At 38.1% G+C, this 20,403-nt stretch overlaps 4 protein-coding genes across 4 annotated transcripts; 2 read left to right on the forward strand and 2 right to left on the reverse strand.

Annotated features, from left to right (window-relative positions):
* The first annotated feature begins 6,563 nt into the window (after window positions 1–6,563).
* On the forward strand, window positions 6,564–10,835 carry LOC121759918. The gene is made up of 5 exons (XM_042155494.1): window positions 6,564–6,748; window positions 8,385–8,557; window positions 9,194–9,377; window positions 10,350–10,456; window positions 10,550–10,835. Exons 1-5 carry the CDS (start codon window positions 6,677–6,679, stop codon window positions 10,629–10,631), a joined length of 618 nt encoding a protein of 205 aa, XP_042011428.1. The 5' UTR covers window positions 6,564–6,676; the 3' UTR covers window positions 10,632–10,835.
* A 1,185-nt stretch (window positions 10,836–12,020) lies between these two features.
* On the forward strand, window positions 12,021–15,033 carry LOC121762781 (rho-N domain-containing protein 1, chloroplastic-like). Its single transcript, XM_042158773.1, has 2 exons — window positions 12,021–12,206; window positions 13,700–15,033. Exons 1-2 carry the CDS (start codon window positions 12,167–12,169, stop codon window positions 14,782–14,784), a joined length of 1,125 nt encoding a protein of 374 aa, XP_042014707.1. The 5' UTR covers window positions 12,021–12,166; the 3' UTR covers window positions 14,785–15,033.
* Window positions 15,034–15,895: 862 nt separating this feature from the next.
* Window positions 15,896–19,113, reverse strand: LOC121761691. Its single transcript, XM_042157324.1, has 3 exons — window positions 18,539–19,113; window positions 16,676–16,851; window positions 15,896–16,596 (listed from the first exon to the last, which is right to left on the reverse strand). Exons 1-3 carry the CDS (start codon window positions 19,110–19,112, stop codon window positions 16,096–16,098), a joined length of 1,251 nt encoding a protein of 416 aa, XP_042013258.1. The 5' UTR covers window position 19,113; the 3' UTR covers window positions 15,896–16,095.
* A 266-nt stretch (window positions 19,114–19,379) lies between these two features.
* LOC121761692 lies at window positions 19,380–20,102 on the reverse strand. The gene is made up of 2 exons (XM_042157325.1): window positions 19,554–20,102; window positions 19,380–19,445 (listed from the first exon to the last, which is right to left on the reverse strand). Exons 1-2 carry the CDS (start codon window positions 20,100–20,102, stop codon window positions 19,407–19,409), a joined length of 588 nt encoding a protein of 195 aa, XP_042013259.1. The 3' UTR covers window positions 19,380–19,406.
* Between the last annotated feature and the right edge of the window lie 301 nt (window positions 20,103–20,403).

Raw genomic sequence — 20,403 nt, forward strand, 5'->3', positions numbered from 1 at the left:
GAGAGAATTTAGAGTAGGGCAGTGAAATTAGGGTGTTGATAAATGAAAAGGGAATGGTGATTCTTGGAATTATAAAAAATGTCCATAGGCTGGCTATCTATACATAGCACAAGAGAAATTAAGAAAATGGAAAGGGAAAGGGAAAGGGAAAGGGAAAGGGAAAGGGTCGATTTATATGTAGATGTTCAAAAGAAAAGAAGTGGGTTCTAATATCCACAAAAATGGACAACAGGTGCACAAGCTATCACCATATACAAAATCAAAACTGTCATAAGTCCCAAAACATCAAAAGCAACTCAAATTCAGCATTAACAACAACAACAACAGTACAAACTATGCTACCAAATCTTATCAATACCTTATCAAGTTTTTCAAAGGTAGCAGTGCCCACCACTTCTTCTCTTTGTAATAGCGCCCCAACTGGTTGATTTTGGAGCCTTATTATTGAATGGCCTTGGTTCCCAAATATAATCTGCGAATGCAGTATAAAAATGGATAATGTATTAAACTGCCAAACTGTACTCATATATAAGAACATCTACAAGGGGAGAGGTAAATGGAGAAGTAAAATTATATAACTACCATATTTATCTTTTTTGTTGGAAAAGAAGACCACATTAATATGCCGCCCACATTCATTATGGAGAGTTCCTAAGCAGTGTAGAATTCCTAAGTATTGTAGAGTTCCAATCCCTTTTATTGATGTACTAGAACTTTCTCATTCACCCTATAAATACTAGGGTAATGAACCTTTGGAGAGAACAACAAAAAATAAACATTGGAATATTTCTCTATACACTTTATCCTTTCAAATGTCTATCCAACCTTTTTCTACCTCTCTCGATTACCATCTTTAAGATGGTATCAGAGCAGGAAACTAAAAAACAACCTCCAATGGAGGTCAGCCAAATACACACTCTCAAATTATTGATCGAGACAATCGCAAATCTAATTGATTTGTACAAATCCAACACAAACCAAAGCCAAAATTCATACCCGTTGAAGAATCTCGGCGTAGGGTCCAAGCGCACAGCAGCCACATCAACTCAGGCAAACAACCGAAGTAGAAACATATCCCTGCCTCCTAACGGAAACCATATCGAATCTGCCCACAAGGACAAACTTCCTAAACCGAAGAAGACGTACGCCAATGCCCTTGTTGACGGCGGAAGCAGCAACACCGGTCGACAATTGCATCCGTCAAATTCAGAAGCGGCGGCGGCTGAAGGAGCGACGGCTGCTGAAGGAGCTGCGGCGGCGGCGGCTGAAGGAGCGACGGCTGCTGAAGGAGCTGCGGCGGCGGCGGAGGCTGCTGAAGGAGCTGCATCGGTGGGGGAGGCTGCTGAAGGAGCAGCATCAGCGGCGGAAGCTTTGCAGCGGAGAAGAAGAAAGAAACAGGGGATGTGCCGGATTTTGGCAGGCGGTGAGGACCGAACAACCGCCTCCGATGAGATGGCAGGAGAAGATTCTGAAATTGGAAAAGGGGAAATGGCTGAGAAGGAGGGGCCGAAAATAGGGTGTTCTAAAGTCTCCACCACCATTTTGCAATTAAGCCCCTCAAATTTGAGAAAATCCCAAAATAAACCCCACCATAAAAATCCCTACCAAAATCCCCCCAAGTCAATTCTGATATTAACAAATCCCCCCCAGTTGACCAAACAATTGCAGAAAAAACCCCCTTTTGTCCGAATTTTTGAAAATACACCCCGACATTTTGAATTTCAGCCTTCCATTATGTGTACAAACAAATTCCAAGCTTTAGCATACTCATCTTCCTCAAACATAGGACCTAAAGACTATCATTGGATTTTTGACTGTGGGGCAACCGATACCATGTCCTTTGATGCATCGGACTTCCTCGATATTTCTCAATCCACAAAAACATTTGTCCAAATGGCCAGTGGGGAATTAGCTCATGTTGAAGGGGCGGGAACTATAGCTATATCACCAACCCTTCGCCTCTCAAATTGTCTTTATGTTCCCTCTTTGTCCCACAAATTGTTGTCAGTGAGTCACGTCACGAAAGAACTTAATTGCAAACTCCTAATGCAGCCTCGTTTTTGCATGTTGCAGGATATCAAGACGGGAACGATAGTTGGGCGTGGCACTGAGCGACATGGTCTGTACTACGTAGATGAGATTGCCCAACACAGTAATGCGCTGCTAAGTCGTGGACTGAATGAAAGACAGATATGGCTCCTACACCGTCGGTTAGGGCACCCATCTATAGGTTATCTCCGTCTACTCTTTCCTAAATTAGTTTCTTCTTCACTTGTTTTGAATTGTGAAACGTGTGTTTTGGCTAAAAGTCATAGACATTCCTTCAAGTTGAACAAAACTAGAGAAAAATCTCCGTTTGCTTTAGTTCACTCTGATGTTTGGGGCCCTGCTCCGGTTATCGGGGGTCAAGGATTTCGGTATTTTTTGCTATTTGTTGATGATTTTTCTCGTATGACTTGGATTTATTTTTTAAAATCAAAATCAGAAGTCTTTGAAAAATTCACCGAGTTCTATAGCCTTGTCCAAACCCAGTACAACACCAAAATCCAAGTCCTTAGATCTGATAATGGGAGAGAATATGTGAACTCTAGAATGAAAACCTTCTTCACCGAAAAAGGTCTCCTTCACCAAACGACATGTGCATACACACCTGAACAAAACGGGGTGGCTGAGCGAAAAAAACCGGTATATCCTTGAGATCACCCGTGCACTTCTAATAGAATCCCACATCCCTAAATCTTTCTGGCCTGAAGCCATAGCCACATCTGTTTACCTTCTAAATCGTCTTCCCACAGGAATCCTAAACTTCAAAACCCCTTTAGAAATATTTTCTTCAAAACACTCAATTCCCTCTTCTCTCAGTCTTGAACCCAAAGTTTTTGGCTGCACTGTCTTTGCTCACATACCCAAACATGATCGCGATAAATTCTCACCATGTGCAGTCAAATGTGTTTTCTTGGGGTACGGGAAAGGTCAGAAAGGGTATAGATGTTATGACCCGTCAACAGATCGCATGTATGTCACTATGAACTGTAACTTTGTTGAAAGTGAATATTTCTATAGCCAATCTAGTGGTCAGAGGGAGAGTGAGACGGGTAATGCGAATAGTGACGCACTTAATTGGCTACCTCTATGGGGAGAAACCATTCAGGGGGAGAGAAATCTGAGGGAAACCGACCAAAATCTAAGGGAAACCATTCAGGGGGAGAGAAATTTGAGGGAAACCGACCAAAATCCTATCACAAGTGTGAGTCAAACAGCGCCAATTCCCCAGGAACAGAACATGTCGCCTCAGGACACTGCCGAGCTATCTGACCAGTCTTTGACTCCTGAGGTAAAAACTTTTGATTCCAATATTCCTATCCTACCCGAAACTGCTGACAGTGACAGGGAAAATATAAGTGATACAGAAGAGCCACCTACAGAACAAGAGACTGGGCATGGCAAATTACCCTACATGAGTACGAGGGGTGTTCCTCCTCGACGATATTCTCCAGACTGGAAAGGACGGAAATCAAGGTACTCAGTTGCAAACTTCACACAGGGACACCTTACTGAAATGGCTAGAGCATTCGAAGCTGCTCTTTATGAAGAAGAAGAGATTCCGCAATCATTCGAGATGGCAATAAAACACAAGCACTGGAGGGAAGCCATGAAGAAGGAGATTGATGCCCTGAGAAAAAATGAAACATGGGAGAAGTGTACTCTACCTCCGGGAAAGAAACCAGTAGCGTGTCGTTGGATCTTCACCATAAAACGACGAGCAGATGGTTCAATCGAGAGATATAAGGCAAGATTGGTTGCTAAGGGATACACTCAAGTGTATGGAGTTGACTATGAGGAAACTTTCTCCCCGGTGGCCAAACTAAATACAGTAAGAACCCTTCTGTCTGTAGCTGCGTGTAAAGAGTGGCCATTATACCAGTTGGATGTTACAAATGCCTTTCTTCATGGTGAACTTGAGAAAAACAAGGAAGTCTATATGGAGGTCCCACCAGGCCTAGACGAAGAATTTGGAAAAGGGCAAGTATGCAGATTGAGGAAGACCCTCTATGGGTTAAAGCAATCACCAAGAGTATGGTTTGGAAGATTCTGTCAGACAATGTTCAAACATGGCTTCAAACAGAGCCATTCTGATCACACACTATTTCTGAAAGAAAGGAATGGAAAAATGACATGCTTGATTATTTATGTTGATGACATGATCATAACAGGAGATGATGTTGAAGAAATCCAAAATCTAAAGAAGAATCTTTTCAAAGAATTTGAAATGAAGGACTTAGGAGCTTTGAAGTACTTCCTAGGGATTGAAGTGTTGAGATCCAAGCACGGAATCTTTTTAAGGCAGAAGAAGTATATACTTGATATGCTCGCCGAGACGGGCATGCTTGACTGCAAGCCGGCTGAAACTCCAATGATACCCAACCATGGGTTGAAAATTGTGGATGGAGCTAAACCTACTGATCGTGAAAGATACCAACGACTAGTAGGAAAGCTTATCTACCTTTCTCATACGAGGCCCGACATCGCATATGCCGTTGGAGTGGTTAGTCAATTCATGCATCAGCCTCAAGAAGATCACATGGATGCTGTCATGAGAATTGTAAGATATTTAAAAGGAACCTCCAGTTATGGGATATTCCTAGAGAAGAGAGAAGATTTGGAAATTGATGGGTACACCGATGCAGATTGGGCAAGCAATCCAGTTGATAGAAAATCAACTGGAGGATATTTTACCTTTGTTGGGGGTAATTTAGTCACTTGGAGGAGCAAGAAGCAGAAAGTGGTTGCCTTGTCAAGTGCGGAAGCTGAATTCCGAGGGATCAGAAGCGGTCTTATGGAGATACTCTGGCTTCGAAGATTATTAACAGAAATTGGATTTCCACCGACAAGGAGAAGTCGGCTTTTCTGTGACAATAAAGCTGCAATTAGCATTTCAGAAAATCCGGTACAGCATGATAGGACCAAACATGTTGAAGTCGATCGTCACTTTATCAAAGAAAAACTTGAAAGCGGGATTATCGAGTTCCCATTTGTCCGATCCGAGGAACAACTGGCAGACATTCTCACCAAGGCGTTGAGTCCTACAAAATTCAAAGAATTCCTTGGCAAGTTGAGTATCGGAGATACCGTTACTCAACTTGAGGGGGAGTGTTGGAAAAGAAGACCACATTAATATGCCGCCCACATTCATTATGGAGAGTTCCTAAGTAGTGTAGAATTCCTAAGTATTGTAGAGTTCCAATCCCTTTTATTGATGTACTAGAACTTTCTCATTCACCCTATAAATACTAGGGTAATGAACCTTTGGAGAGAACAACAAAAAATAAACATTGGAATATTTCTCTATACACTTTATCCTTTCAAATGTCTATCCAACCTTTTTCTACCTCTCTCGATTACCATCTTTAAGATTTTTTTCTATGAAAAATCATTCTAGAGGTATTTGAGAATTTATTATATCTTTTTCCCATTTGAAGAGTTATTTTTATCTCTTCATAAAATTTTATAACTACCATATTTGCTTCTTTTTATGAAAAACCATTCTCCAAGGAGGAAGGTATTTGAAAAGATATTACATTTTATGTTTTTTAATGCATTTTGTACTATTATTTTATTTTTTTAAAAATAATTTACTTTTCTATATAACTTTTTCCTTTAGAATGTGTTGTTTTTTGGAAGAGCATATTTCACTTTTCGAGAAGGTAAAATAGATAATATAAATCATTCATTTACCTTTCCTTAATGGAGTCGCTCTAATAAGCCAAATACAATATTGGTTGGTTGGGGAATAGAAAACAAATAGGAAAATTAGTTGATTGGGGAATATAGAAAAAAGGATAGAGATTTAGAATAAAATACTAAAGAAAATTAAATTAAACTCTATATGATATTTCCTCTGTTTGAGTCCTTCTATTTAAAGTGAATCAATATTTTTGACAAAATATAAGATAATTTTCTTTATTGTATTTTTATTCAATCTTTTCTTATCTAATTTATTATCTTTTTATCGTCTCAAATTAGTTGCACTGTATTTTTTTAGGACCGTCTCATGATAGTTAAGTCTTTTTTTATGAAAAACTTTATGTTGTCCTCTATTTAACTCTTTTATTTTATTTTTCTTGGTATTACATATTCTCTTTATAAATAATCTCAAAATATTTAGTTTTAAATTTATAGTATGTTAAAAAGAAATGTCCTAACTAAAAAGGGACAGTACAGTACATGAATGTGATCAAATGCAAATTCTAAATATTGTACAAACCCAAAACTATGATATGTACTGTTAGAACATATCAACAGATGACAAAATAATAGTAGCAATAAAAATATCAACACAATGTCAACTGTTGATGATGTGTTGAAATTGTGTTGACATCAAAATCTTGAAATTTTGCACTGGGTTGACATTATGTTGACATTGTATTGAAAAGTTTAGAGTTTGTAGTATGAGTTTGCATTTTATCACTGCGGAAGGATTATAATTGAATTAAAAAGTTTGAATGAGATGGATGTCGTCAATTGTAGTTGTAGAAATAAAAATGATGTGATCAAGCTCTGATACACGCAGCTAAAATATAACAACACATCACACTATAAATTGTTTAAATTAGAAAATAGAGGCTGCATAGCATAAAATAGAAGTAAGAGGATTTAAGGAAATTGAGCTTGAGAAATGGTTGGGGTATCAACATGGTTCCGCTACATTGGAACCAAATTTGATTATTCTGTCTCCGTCGCGCGGATGGTAAGCGTCTTTTTCCTGTGTGCGGATTTTTTGATTTCTCAAATTGATTCCTTTTTTCCCTTTTGGTTCGAGTGAAAACCCCTAATTTTGTATCGCTAAGGTTTTGTGGCTTTGGTTGGTGCATCTAATTTTACTCGAGGAGGCTCTAGATTCTTTGTTTTTTGCTGGATTTTGGAATGCTAGGCGTCGTTCACTCAGAATTTCTTGAAGAACAATTACGGATGGAAATTGGAAGTGCATTATCTTAAAAGATACCATATTCCACCTTTCTCCGTCATTGTGCCCCTAAATAAGACTATTAAGTTTAGATATTGAAGAAAGGTTTATTATTGATAATAATTGCTTGTTGAAACTTTAAATTTTCCATTTTAGGATTCACTTGGTGGATTTTCATTGATTTTTTTCATACTTTTGGGTCGATATAATTCGTTACTACACTTTGTCATACGATCTAATAGTGGTTTTCAATAAGGTTTGTGGATTGTGTTCTTCAATATAATGCGCTATATCAGTATTTGTGTTGGACACCTTAGTTCTGAGTCAAAACGTTTATCTTATTAAGGGATTTGTGAACATAGAGAGACGAAAAGGACAGTAATCAAATGGTTGAATCACACCATTAAATATGTGGCCATGGGGAGTTGAGGGGTTTGTTGGATTTAAATGTTAGTACATATTATAAGAATAAATATGGATTGTTCTTTACATTAATGTTGACACCTAAAGACGACTTAAGGATTTATTGTCTTCATCGTTGCACAACTTCAGATGTAAAACTTCCATTAGACCTTCTCATGTACAGCAACATCATTCGTATTTCCATCCCTATTCGTTCACATTTCAGCACAAAATATCCTCCAGTTACATTGTCTGCTAGCTTGGAATATTGTATAATATGAGGTAGAATAAATGGGATGGATCAGCTTATATGAGGATAAATTTATGGGTTTTGTAGCTTAGTATGTATGTCACCTTGCGGAAGTATGCTTATAGGTGGTACCAGTTAGATACCTTCAATATTGCGTGTTTGCCTCTGATATAAAAACTTTTGTGCTGCAATCAGGATTGTCTAAAGAAACTTCAGTGGATGATATAATTTTTGCAATAGTATTGAAATTTCATGTAACAAGTTTCTGTATTGAGTGACGGCATGCATTTAGGAGGTCATTTCTGTATTTATTTAGTTATTGTTATGCTTTTGTGATGTGCTGTTTGTTTTAGACACATAATGTGCCTGAGGATCTTTTTTTTAGTCAGTCTTGTCTGTGGTTTGTAAAGTTGTTCTTATGGGCTACACTGCGAACTCTCATTTTGCATATCTATTGTTAAATTTATCAATCACGTTGAAACACATCAGTCATCAAATAAGAAGGGTCTTACATACTGTTACCTTTGTTAGGATTTTTCTGTGGTGTCAAGATGCATTTTCTGAATTCAATAATTTAAGACTTGTGGCATTGTTTCTACAGTTCTACTTGATTTTTTGTGTGAGAGGGTTTTTGTTACTGTTTATGTCAACTTGCCTGGGTATATCATGAAACTTTTTACATGATACCATTATTCGTTACATTTTCCACGATTGTACTGGATGTACAGGGATCATGTTCAGTTACTGAGAATATTATATTTGATGCAGTCCTATCTACAAGGTCAAATTGCTGATAAACAAATACTCGATACCATATGGAAAAACTTTTCCAATGGAAGGTTGACATTCTTGCATTGGAATAAAGGAGAAGAGATGGATCCAGTAATTGGGACTCAGGGTGGAACTCTTCTTGTTCGGAAACTTCCAGCTCCAAATCCTATGTATGGTTTTCCACAAGATAAATATTATATCTGATGGTATCAATTTAAATGCTAGTTAGGTCTATGCTATTTATATCAATTGACCGTTGGTAATGTATCTTGTCTTTTTCGATATTCTTTTCCCATGATATGATCTGATGATTGTATGTCCTTTGGATTCTGGACATTTCATTTTTCTTCTCCTCTATAAACTTTTGCATGAAATCAGGGAATTGACAAGCTTTCATTTCTGAACTGTGGATCACTGTCCTTTCTTCTCTTCTTTTTTCTTTAAAGAGGATCAATCAATAATGGTTCCCCATCTACCCCCACAGATAAGCTTATTAAACCCTGATATAGGATACCCTTCATTAAACTAACTTTGTATTAGTCAATCCACTTTAAACTTTACACAATGAACATATGCTCAGCTTGAAAACTAAGTAGCAAACACGGTTGCAACTTGCAAGCATCAGAAATTTAAGTTCTTCCATCTAAGCTCATTATAGTTTGGTGTTCTGAACCATTGCCAAATCGTGACCTGATTGTGTTTTTTAATATTTGAATTTAGCATCTGATTATTCTTTCCATGACGTCTCCGATTCTGTTGTTGCTTGTGCCTTTCAAAAGCTGATCTATTCTCTCTGTTTGTTCTAGGAGCGTGCATGTTGGAGATGTGGTGGTAATGAAGGATCCTGAAGACTCGGCCAATTATCTCATAAGGAGGTTAGCTGCAGTCGAAGGATATGAAATAGCATCTAAAGATGCAGATGATGAACCTTTTGTCCTTGATAAAGATCAATGTTGGGTATTAGCTGACAATGATAAATTGAAGCCAAAGGTATACTTCTCCATGCTTTAAATCAGTATATCTTCTTTAATATGCTTAACGTGCCTAAAGGGAGGGTATGAATTACTTGCTACATTTCTCAGCTGGGATGCTCTACAAATAGAATAGTATCATATCATTGTTATGGAACAAAAAAATCCATGCATGATTTGGCCCTACTCCCATTGTGAGATATTTGAATATTTCTTGAATAAAATTCTTTTCTTTAGTACTCCCTCGGTCCCCATGAAAGAGTGCAACTTTTTGCCATTTTGGTACTCCAACAAAAGTGCACACATTCCACTTTTGGACACTACCCCACTACAAAGTTTCACATAACGCTATACAATGAAAGTATGTCCCTTTCTCCAACCACACATTCCCCCCCCCCCCCCAAAAAAAAAGAATTATTAAAAGAGTTTGCACACTCTTATGGGACAGAGGAAGTGTTAGAAATTGGTTTGTTTTCAGACGAGTACGACTATTTCATTTCTCTAGCTGCATGATCAATATGGGATCTATGCCAAATAGTATTATTTTTAGTTAAACTGTCTTCCCATTCTTATTTTATAGATATGTTTTGTCAGATAAATGTACTATCTAGTTGCAGTTCAAGGTGGTTGGTTATGCATTTTAGTAAAAGTAGTTCGAATAGTTTCTATGCTTGTGTAAGTATGAATTTCGTCACGAGATTTTCTTGAATGGTCATAGATCACCACCACTTATGTGGTTGTGTGTCATTTGATTGATTGAAGGTTTTCTTTTTTGTCAACTGTGAAAGCAACGAAACTCAGAGATCAGTGAATTTGCATACTCTATTCTATCTACATCAGTAATATTATCTAGCTTTGTTTTTCCACCTTAGTGTTTTAAGTTCAATTTCGCCATCTTCATGTAGATTAGTTTGTTTGGATAATCCATATTTATTGTGGTTCTGTTTTCATGGTTGATTAATATTTTATACACTGATTGTTCATATGACAGGAAGCCTATGATAGTCGTATTTTTGGTCCGGTTACCATGTCCAACATAGTTGGTCGGGCCATATATTGTCTAAGGAATGCAGTGGATCATGGGCCGGTCAAGAATAGGTAATGTGTTTACAGCTGTTGTGTTACACGGCTGGTACTGAAAGTCAAGTTGTAATTGTATAATGGGAGATAATCCACCCTTTTTTTTTGCAGTGAATATAGCACGACAACGGATTCGCCTGTTCTAGAAGTGGAACTAGATGTTGATGAGATGCTTAAGAACCATAAAGCATAGAAACCCCGCAGAAAAGTTGTGCTATTCTCTTTCTTCGTTCAACATGTTGTACGATGCTTGAACGAAAGCATCTTCATTCAAGTTGTGAAAGAAATGCTGCTAACCAATAGAGTGATGGGAGTTAGTTTGCCAAATACATATTGAGTATTTGTTGCTATGACATTATTGTTTTGATTTTAGCAGCTTTCAAGTTTGGTTCCGTCATTGCCACTGCTCTTCATATTTCAATAATTTGGGTTGCTTTGTCCAATAATTTTCTCGTTTCTGCTCAGGTTATCATATTATAAGTATTTTTTTAATATTAACTCTCAAATTTAACACAATCTTTCACGTCCAATTTGATTAAGTGACCCAAAGCGTACAATGATTTTGGGGTTACCGAATTTAAACATGCCACCTTCTGAGATAACAATTTAATAAGGCAGAACCCGAATTCGATAGATAACGATCAAATTTAATAAGGCCTAACCCGAATTTGATATGATAAGGAAACTCTCAATTTGAATACGAAATTCGACCTGCTACATTTAAATCCAACTTGTACACGACACAAACCCATTAGCAATACGGTATAATATGAGGTGACATGACACGTTAACAATCCAATAACGACCCGAACTTGATTTACATGATTAAAACATGCATTACACTATAAACTTAATTTACATGACAAAAACTTGATTTACATTAACCTAGAGAATAAAACTGATATTTTACATATTTTTAAAAAGAAAAAAAATAATTAAAATAATAATATTGTGTAGTACTCCCACAGTCTCATAAAATTATGTGCACTTTCCATTTTCGTATGTCCCACAAAAATATGTGCACTTCATTTTTAGAAAGTTATATCAATTTAATAATGTAGGTCCCACTATCCACTAACACTACGTTAACTACCATTCTCCTACTTTACCATATCATTCTCTTCATCTCTCTTACTTTACCAATTTTGTCTTAATTCTCGTACCATACCCATTGCCTATATTTTTATGGGACGGGGAGAGTATCTTTTTGTAATGGATCATTAGAACCCGACTTAACCCAAAATTATCGGATTCCTAATGAGTCAATCTAATCTAGACACGAATCCAATAAGGCTTGATTCAAACCCATTAATTTCAGTGTGTTTGTGTCAGATTTTCGTGTCGTATCAAACATTGTTAGCCTTACCTCTACTGCACAAATTGAGAGCGTTAAAGTTATCATAATAATTTCACAAATTTATTGTTATAAGAATACTTTTTCAACAAAAAATTTGCAACGTTAGAAAAAAAATTATAGTATTCCATAATTGTAATTATAAAATTTGTGATAGAACTAAAACCGAGTTTTGACTGATTTTCTTTTTCTAGTAGTGATGTTTGACAAAGTTGGGTTTAAATTTAATCGAGGTTTAAATCCGCTCGGCCCAAATATCCATTCATCTTTAGCCAATTGCCGGCGAAGTATAAAACCTCAGCGTCTCCGTCACCGTCGATTATGTTCAAACCCCCAATTCAATTCAACCTTTTGCATCGAAGCTGCTTACAACAATGTCGCGCTCTATTAATTTCATCTCCAAAACCATTCCTGGTAACTAATGGCTTTATGCATATATAACGTGTGCTCTAAACATTCACGCGCCAATGCTTTGGTGAAGAGTTAGTGTTTTGCTGAATTTTGCCCTTGGTTGCGGATAATTTTGCGTTTTAAGCTTGTTTGGGAGACTCCTACCATCTGTTTGCTGAAATGCGTTGTTGCATAATTTATTAAGACTAAAGTCCAATTTTAATTTTTGGTTCCATGTTTGTTCCGAGTCGAGTGGAATTATCTGTTTGGTTTCGTAGAGCTGGAACATTTTGTTAGGTTTGTGGCTTGCTCTCAAGTTGGAATTTACTGATTCAAGTTTCTGGGTAGTTGTTTATGTATGAATGATACCATAAGAAGCATATCTTGAGATTAAGATTAATTGCTAAGCATAACTTGTTAGGTAATCCTGTTGGCACTGTGCTCGAAGATTAGGAAGCAATACAAGTGTATGTTATCTTGAATCTTGATTGATGATGTATTTTGATTTAAATGCTATAGAACAAAAGGACAGGAAAACCTTTCATCTGGCCTATGCTCTATTTGTTGAGAACAATTTGATAGCAGCTTTCTTTTGCCTTTTTCTTTTCCTTATTAAAATACTGACAAATGTGAACTTTATGAAATTGAGATGAAATATCTGAATTATGACCTATTGCAGAAAACAGGAATATAATATTTCTCCTAAAACAGAGAGGAGGATGAGGAAATAATAATTTAAGCCATCCAATCAGTGGTTCTATTTGCTAACCTATTTATGTTATAACTCAACTGCACTAATTTTGCGTATGGAAGTTTCTTGTTCCTGCAATTATGGGCCCTCTCTGATAGCCAAAATGTACTCTCCACAACAGTCCTTGGCTTCATAATTTTCTTCCAACTGCCATGTGAATACACCAATGGTTTATGAACAATTTCTTTGATTCTTAACTCGGTTATTCTCCATTATGCAAATATCTACACACATTCTCCGCAAAAGGAAACTGGTTTCTCCAATTTCCAAACACTGGTTCTTTTTTACTAGTTAATAAAAGGAAACAGTTTTATTTTAAGCTTCTTGGGCTATTATTAACCTTATATGTTTAAAATATAGCTTCTCAGTTTATCTTTTCACTTTAGTTTCGTGTGCAAGAATTGGTTATAACTTTTATATGCTCTGGTGATTCTCTGAGTGAGGAATTCCTGATGAGCTTATCTTCTAGTTGACACTGTTTAAAACTGGCAAAAGACTTACTAATGTTTCCTAATCACCGTCCACTGCCAAATTCTGGATAATTAACATTGCCAATTTATTGTCATAATTTTTTCCACCATCCAGAATAATACTTATGTTTGTATGGATTCTGCCTCAAATTACTTGCAATAAGCTCCTAGTATTCGGACTCTTGCTAGTATCAATGTCCAACTTGGTTTTGGAAACTTCATCATGTGTTTCCATTGTCTTAGTCAATAGTCAGGAACTAACGATGTTTTGACATCCTTCCCTAATCTCATTGCAGGATATGGTCCATCTGATAGCAGTCCTCTTCCCCGCACTGGAATTTCTGGGAAAGCACTGTCCTTATCACCTAGATCTTGTCGTGAACACAAGCTCGTTTCAGATGTCAAGTTTTTTCCTTTGAGATGTGTTTCTAGGTATACATCTTCTGTGTGTAATGCAAGTTCTAGCAACTATAGGAGAAACCCGGATTTCCCTAATAATCAAAGAAGGCATGGATACTCCCGCAATAGGAATAGGCAAAATGAAACAAGAGAAGAGTGTGATGACCATGAAGAATTCAAAACTCTCTCTTCCAAAAACGGACCACTACTTTCTGCATCCAACCATAAATATCAGGCAACTGCAACTACTGGTCCTAGAGAAAAGGAAATTGTTGAATTATTCCGTAAGGTGCAGGCCCAACTACGTGAAAGAGCAGCAATGAAGGAAGGAAAGAAAATTGAGGAGTCTCAAACAAAAAGCAAAGAGAGTGAAACTGTTGATTCTCTACTCAAGCTTTTGAGAAAACACTCAGTTCAGCAAGGGAAGAAGAGCAACACCACCGCCAATGGCAGGGACTTCATCCTGGATCAGGATGAACAGACTGGCCCATCTACAGAGGAAGGAAGCACAAGCATCTCATACTCAAACTCCAGCACTAGTGTGAAGCATGAAGTGCAAGAATCCCCAATCCCACGTCTCACCCGACCAAAGTCAAACTTCCGGAAAAGATCCCCAGTCCTTGAAATCAAATTCCAACCTGTTTATGCCGAAAACTCTGTCTCCGAGGACAATGTGGACACTGAAAGAAAGTGCAGTCATGCGGAACCAGAGGCCCAAGACGACATCCAGGTTGTTGAATATGATTCAGAATCTGAAGTCGAGCCTTTCACTTCAGAAATAGATGCTTTTGATGAAAATTCAGGGATTGTTGAGACGGAGCATGAAGATGTAGCAAAAGAAGATGACGAGGCCATCAGTTTGAACGGAATGAAGCTTACTGAATTGAGAGCCCTTGCCAAGTCGCGTGGCATGAAAAGATTCTCAAAGTTGAAAAAGAATGAACTGATTGAGTTGCTGAGTGGTGAATCGTATGATTACTGATCACGTAAAGACACGATGGAGATTTTGTTTTGCTCTCTCCTTTCTTGTTAGGTGTGCTTTCTTGTTGCAAGATCTCTTTGTTCACTTGGTACTTTGCTTAAGTTGGACCTGCCTATCTTCACTGTTAGATTCATAATAGGGGCCAGACTAGTTAATATTCAAAGAACATATGTACTCATCAAAACCAGAGTCATGGTCTTCTGTGAACTCAGTTATGATTAATTAGTCACAGCTCAAAATAAATTTAAAGCCTTGCATTATTATAATTTTATGTATTGTGTGACATGAGACACCCGGAGAAAACACATTGACAAACCTTCAAATCATTAAAAGGGAAAATATGTTATATAGAACATTAGGGCGGGGGCGCAAGCAAAGGGGCGGGGTCTAGGTCCGGTAGCGGGCTGCTGGTACCTCTGTACCTAGCTAGAAAACAGCTGCTCGATTGTCTTCTCGGTGAATGTAGGTAAAGGGCACCTACAGATGCTCGGGGATAAGGCGGATGTATGTCAAGGTGTGACTTAAAGGTGCTTCCCATTTGTTATAAGAGAGACCACAATGACGACGTCCATCACTATCCAAACATGTTTGGAGTGTTATAGAAGATTTGATAGTAATTAGTAATGATCGGATTGACAAGAAGAATGTTCACCTAACTTGAACGAATTCAAGAAAGTGAGTTGGTAATATGACCTACAAATGAGTGTGAACATTAATTTGATAAGTCAGATAAATTTATCAATGAATTTACAATTTGAGAAAGAACTTGAGAGAAAATTTATGGGAAAACTAATACACCCTCCATCCTCCATCCCATCAAGATGGCCACATTCTTGAGCGGCACAAGATTTTTGGAAGTATTGTTAGATGGAATAAGTAAAGAAGAAAAAAGTAATTGAATATTTTAATGAAGAGAGAAAATGTTATTTCCAAAATTGAAAAGTGACCATCTTGATTGAGACAAGCAAAAAAGAAAAGGTGACCATCTTAAATGAGACGGAGGGGGTACACCATCAAAGTTCATGTATTTATTTACTTCTTTCAAAGTGCATGGAAAAACCATAATAGCCTCAAAATTTGGTAAAAAACAAAAAAACATAATACCTTCAAATTGTGAATTTAAGCGCCAATATCTCTTAAAATAACAAAGTTTGAAACAAAAACATACATCGCATAGTGGGTGCTAACTGTGTCATCCTAGTAAAGATTAGAGATATGTCGCCACCCACTTTTGCCCAACTAATTTACAACTAGTAAGATTAGAGATGTCGCCATCAACAATAACAGACAATGCTAATTTTCCATCAGGTATTAACATTGGTTAGCAACATTCCCTATATGTGAGCCACCCTCTCTCACCCAGGTATTCGCCCGAGGTCTTTTGCGAGGACCGTCTGACTGGGGGAACGGAACCAATTTCACAAAATCCCAAGGATATGCAGGAGCATCATGACATGCTTTCATTTGGCTCGACTGATGTTGAGGAGGCTGTCTCCAGTCAGGGGAAGAGCAATTATTCGAACCACGGTTAGGCGTCATTTGAGGATTTGAGAAGGCATCGGATTTGTTGGCTTCCCGGCAACGTTTTCGTCGTGCCCACTTACTCGTCTCCTGGGATCCATTGCATCTCCCATGTTTTTCAATATTAGCTGAGAATGATGGAATCCGCCGTCTCAAGCCAGCTTGAGACGCTTCTAATTGCTTTATTCTTGCTGTGTAGGTGATTGGGGAGTAGTCAGATTCAAGCCCATGCTTGACAATATGTTCGATTCCAAGACGCAGAGCAGCAATCTCAGCTGCATTCGCCTTCTCCTGATATCAAATGCATCATAATCTATGAGTCATCAACTAGCTATTTATAGCGACGAGAAAAGGTTTAGTAAGTAGTAACCTGTGCTGCAGAAGAGTTGTGCTCCCTTCTACGTAGTGCATTTGCTGACTTCTTGCAATGTGATGCATAATAATTGAGGATCTCTGACTGCGAAAACATGTCCTGAAGCTGATATTCATAAATGTATGTGCTTGCAAGAAGAAAGTGCTTCTCATTCATTAATACCTTGATATAACCTATGATACAAGAAAGAAATGCTCTTCAGCAAATGAAATGATATGCTAATGCAAGAAGATATCTTCCTATGTACCAGGAACACAAACTACAAATACATACGTAGATTCATGAGTATCCATAGAGATTCAACTCGATACAGCAAGGGCAATTATTTATTAATAAAATTAATTAGTAACGAGACTAAATGGGCAAGTCCGACAAGGTTAGTCCGAATCCAGATCATGAAACATGGCTAGAATTACTATGTTTTAAAATGCACTCAAAACCTACTTCGAAGTCATAGTTTGTTATGAACTTCTCCCACATTGGTTGTGTAAAGCTACTAGTATGGTGTTTATAGACCAAATGAGCTCTCTCTCTTGATAGACTAATCTTTTAAGATGAGTTCTCTTATTTGGTCTATAACATTGATGCTCTCGTTGAGAGGCCCAACGACTCAAGAGTAGTGGCCTGAACCCGGCATATATGTTTGGAAACTCATAGTAGTAGCCCACGGAGTCAAAGGAACCGGTTGTAAAAACGCGGTCGTTGACCATTAAGGGAGGTCAATTGTTACGGACTCCAGTGTCCCACATCATCAGTTGTGTACGGGTATGTGGTTTAAAAACCAAATGAACTCTCTCACCTTATAAGCTAGCATTTTAGGATTAGCTTGTTTGTTTTTTTAGGCCATTGTTAGGGCTCCAGTGTCCCACATCGATAGTGTAAAGCAACTAGTACGTGGTATATAAACCAAATGAGCTTTCTCACCTAATAAGCTAGTTGGTTAGAATGAGGCCTTTAGGAGTCCTAATTTAACACAAAACCATAGTTGATGCAGGAACGTATAGAATGACTGAACTAATGACATCTGCTAATGGTAAGCGTCTAGAAAACCCTAGGGCCTCTAAAGGAAAGAAAACAAATACTAGGAAATAAAAAGTATCGATTATCTTTTGTGCCCCATAAATGATGTCGGATGGCTGAAATCCATCGTACATCATGGCATAGCAATGACTTTAATTCTTTAGCTCGATTAGCAACATCGTGTGAATTTCAAGTCATTTATATGCTAATCAACACTCACGCAGAATTGATGTGCCTATCTAGTATACGTGTTTTTTTATCCTATAAGGGGTGTTTTTAATTTTTTGTTTTGATCTCCACAAAAAACCTTCATCAATGTCACACTCCCCATGCAATGCTCTACAATATAGTCATCCACGATTAAAATTGGTCGTTGTGGTTCCTTCTAGCTGTGCTAGCTATGTAGTAGTATGTTTTACTTCTACCTATCTTCTATTTGCTATTTCTTGACAAACCATTGCTCCATCTCTTTCACCTCCCACATCTTCCATAAGACCTTCCCTTCCCTTCTTTTCAATGCCCTCTAAACTTTGTTGCTCCATGACACATGGTTGGACTAAAAGCACCAAAACTTGGTGCAATATCATGTGTCATTTATATGAGGTCATATTCATCTTTCACCATATAAAATGCTCATTTATTTTGTATACTTTTCATCTAAATGATGTTTTAGTCACTATACTTAGTATGTAAGCATGACAGAGTTATTCACATTGTGCAAAAGGTGTTATAGTAAAAAGATGAAATATTGGAAATAAACAAAAGAGAGAAAACATTTCAAGTGCATATACTGGTCATAGTTATGTAGAGATGTACACAAGAACGGAGAAGAGAAAATACCAGGAACTCTATCGGCGAGACCCAAGGTGTGACACAAGTTAGGAGTATGTTTATGTTTTTCAGCCAACTTCAGAAATCTTAATAGCTCACTTCTGTCAAAAGAATAGGATATACCATATACTGCCAGGAGATGCAAGAATGCTAATGCCTCTGTCGGACGTTCTCGAATTAGCTCAGCCTCATTCAAACTCGCAGTGAGAGATTCATGGGCTGCCTCCTCCCTTGACTCAAGCTCCTTAAACTTCTCAGCCATAATCATCTTCATTTCACCTAGCATTTTCACTCCCAACTCCAACCTCTCGATAAGCGCATACCCCAACTTCTGCTTCTCATTAATTTTCTCATTTGCTAACCTAACCTCCTTAACCAACTCCGCTTTCTCCTTCTCCAAAATCTCCTCTTTCAAAGCCAGATCTCCCGATGTCCCATCACAGAATGCATCAAATTCCTTCTCCCTCTTCTCAAACTCCCCTAATCGCTTCTCTAGTTCCATTTCCCTCTTGTCAATCTCCTTCAACCTCTCGCACTCCTTCACCTGACGACCATCAACCTTGCGACCTCTCGATAAGCTCATACCTCAACTTCTGTTTCTCATTTGCTAACCTAACCTCCTCAACCAACTCTGCCTTCTCCTTCCCCAAATCTCCTCTTTCAAAGCTAGATCTCTCGATTTCCCATCACAGAACGCATCAAATTCCTTCTCCCTCTTCTCAAACTCCCCTAATCGTTTCTCCAATTCTCTTTCCCTCTTGTCAATCTCCTTCAACCTCTCGCACTCCTTCATCCGCAGACCATCCACCTCAGCCTGCGACAACTCCAATTGCTGGATATGCTGATTAACCAACGTCAGCTGTTCATCCAACTTCTCCTACCTCAACCTCAGCTCATCCTCCCTCAAATTCAACGCCTCCCTTTTTCCTTCGTGTAAACAATTCAATTCTCTCTTCTTCTCTGCCATTTGCATCTCAAACGACTCACTAAGCAACCTAAAATCCTCCTCCCTCAAATTCAACGCCTCCCTTTTTCCTTCGTGTAAACAATTCAATTCTCTCTTCTTCTCCGCCATTTGCATCTCAAACGACTCACTAAGCAACCTAAAATCCTCCTCCCTCACCTTCAACACCTCCATTTTCCCTTCGTGCAAACAATTCAATTCTCTCTTCTTCTCCACCATCTGCATCTCAAACGACTCACTAAGCGACCTCAACTCCTCCTCCCTCACCTTCAACACCTCCATTTTCCCTTCGTGCAAACAATTCAATTCTCTCTTCTTCTCCGCCATCTGCATCTCAAACGACTCGCCAAGCGACCTCAACTCCTCCTCCTTCAACTTCAACGCCTCCATTTTCCCGTCGTGTAAACAATCCAATTCTCTCTTCTTCTCCACCATCTGTATCTCAAACGACTCGCTAAGCGACCTCAAATTCTCCTCCCAAGATTCAATGTCCGAGAAGCAATCGACTAAACCCTTAACCACACTATCGCCCATTACCTTCCACTCCTGCACCCTATCAATAATTGTGCTGGGATCCCAAAAGCCTCTTGGTGGCGGAACGAATTCCATTATGCAGCCAACACACACACAATTCTAATGCTAATGGCCATGTATAACTAAGCAGACCATCTTAGACTATGTATGCACACAAACACCAATGCATATACATAGAGTAGTCAAAGATAAGTATAAATATGCAGGAGGAGAAAATTTCACCTGCAATTTCGGAGTGAAAACCTTGGCGAGGAGGAGAGGTTTTTGAAGCGGCGGAACTCGGCAGTTAGTTATATGAAAAATTCGGAACCGATTTCACATATATATAATGAAAAGGAAAACTGAAGTATGCCAAATATATAAAATTATAGCTGTA

The sequence above is a fragment of the Salvia splendens genome, chromosome 13 (genome assembly GCF_004379255.2).
Source record: "Salvia splendens isolate huo1 chromosome 13, SspV2, whole genome shotgun sequence".
In the NCBI taxonomy this organism is placed as follows: Eukaryota; Viridiplantae; Streptophyta; class Magnoliopsida; order Lamiales; family Lamiaceae; genus Salvia; species Salvia splendens.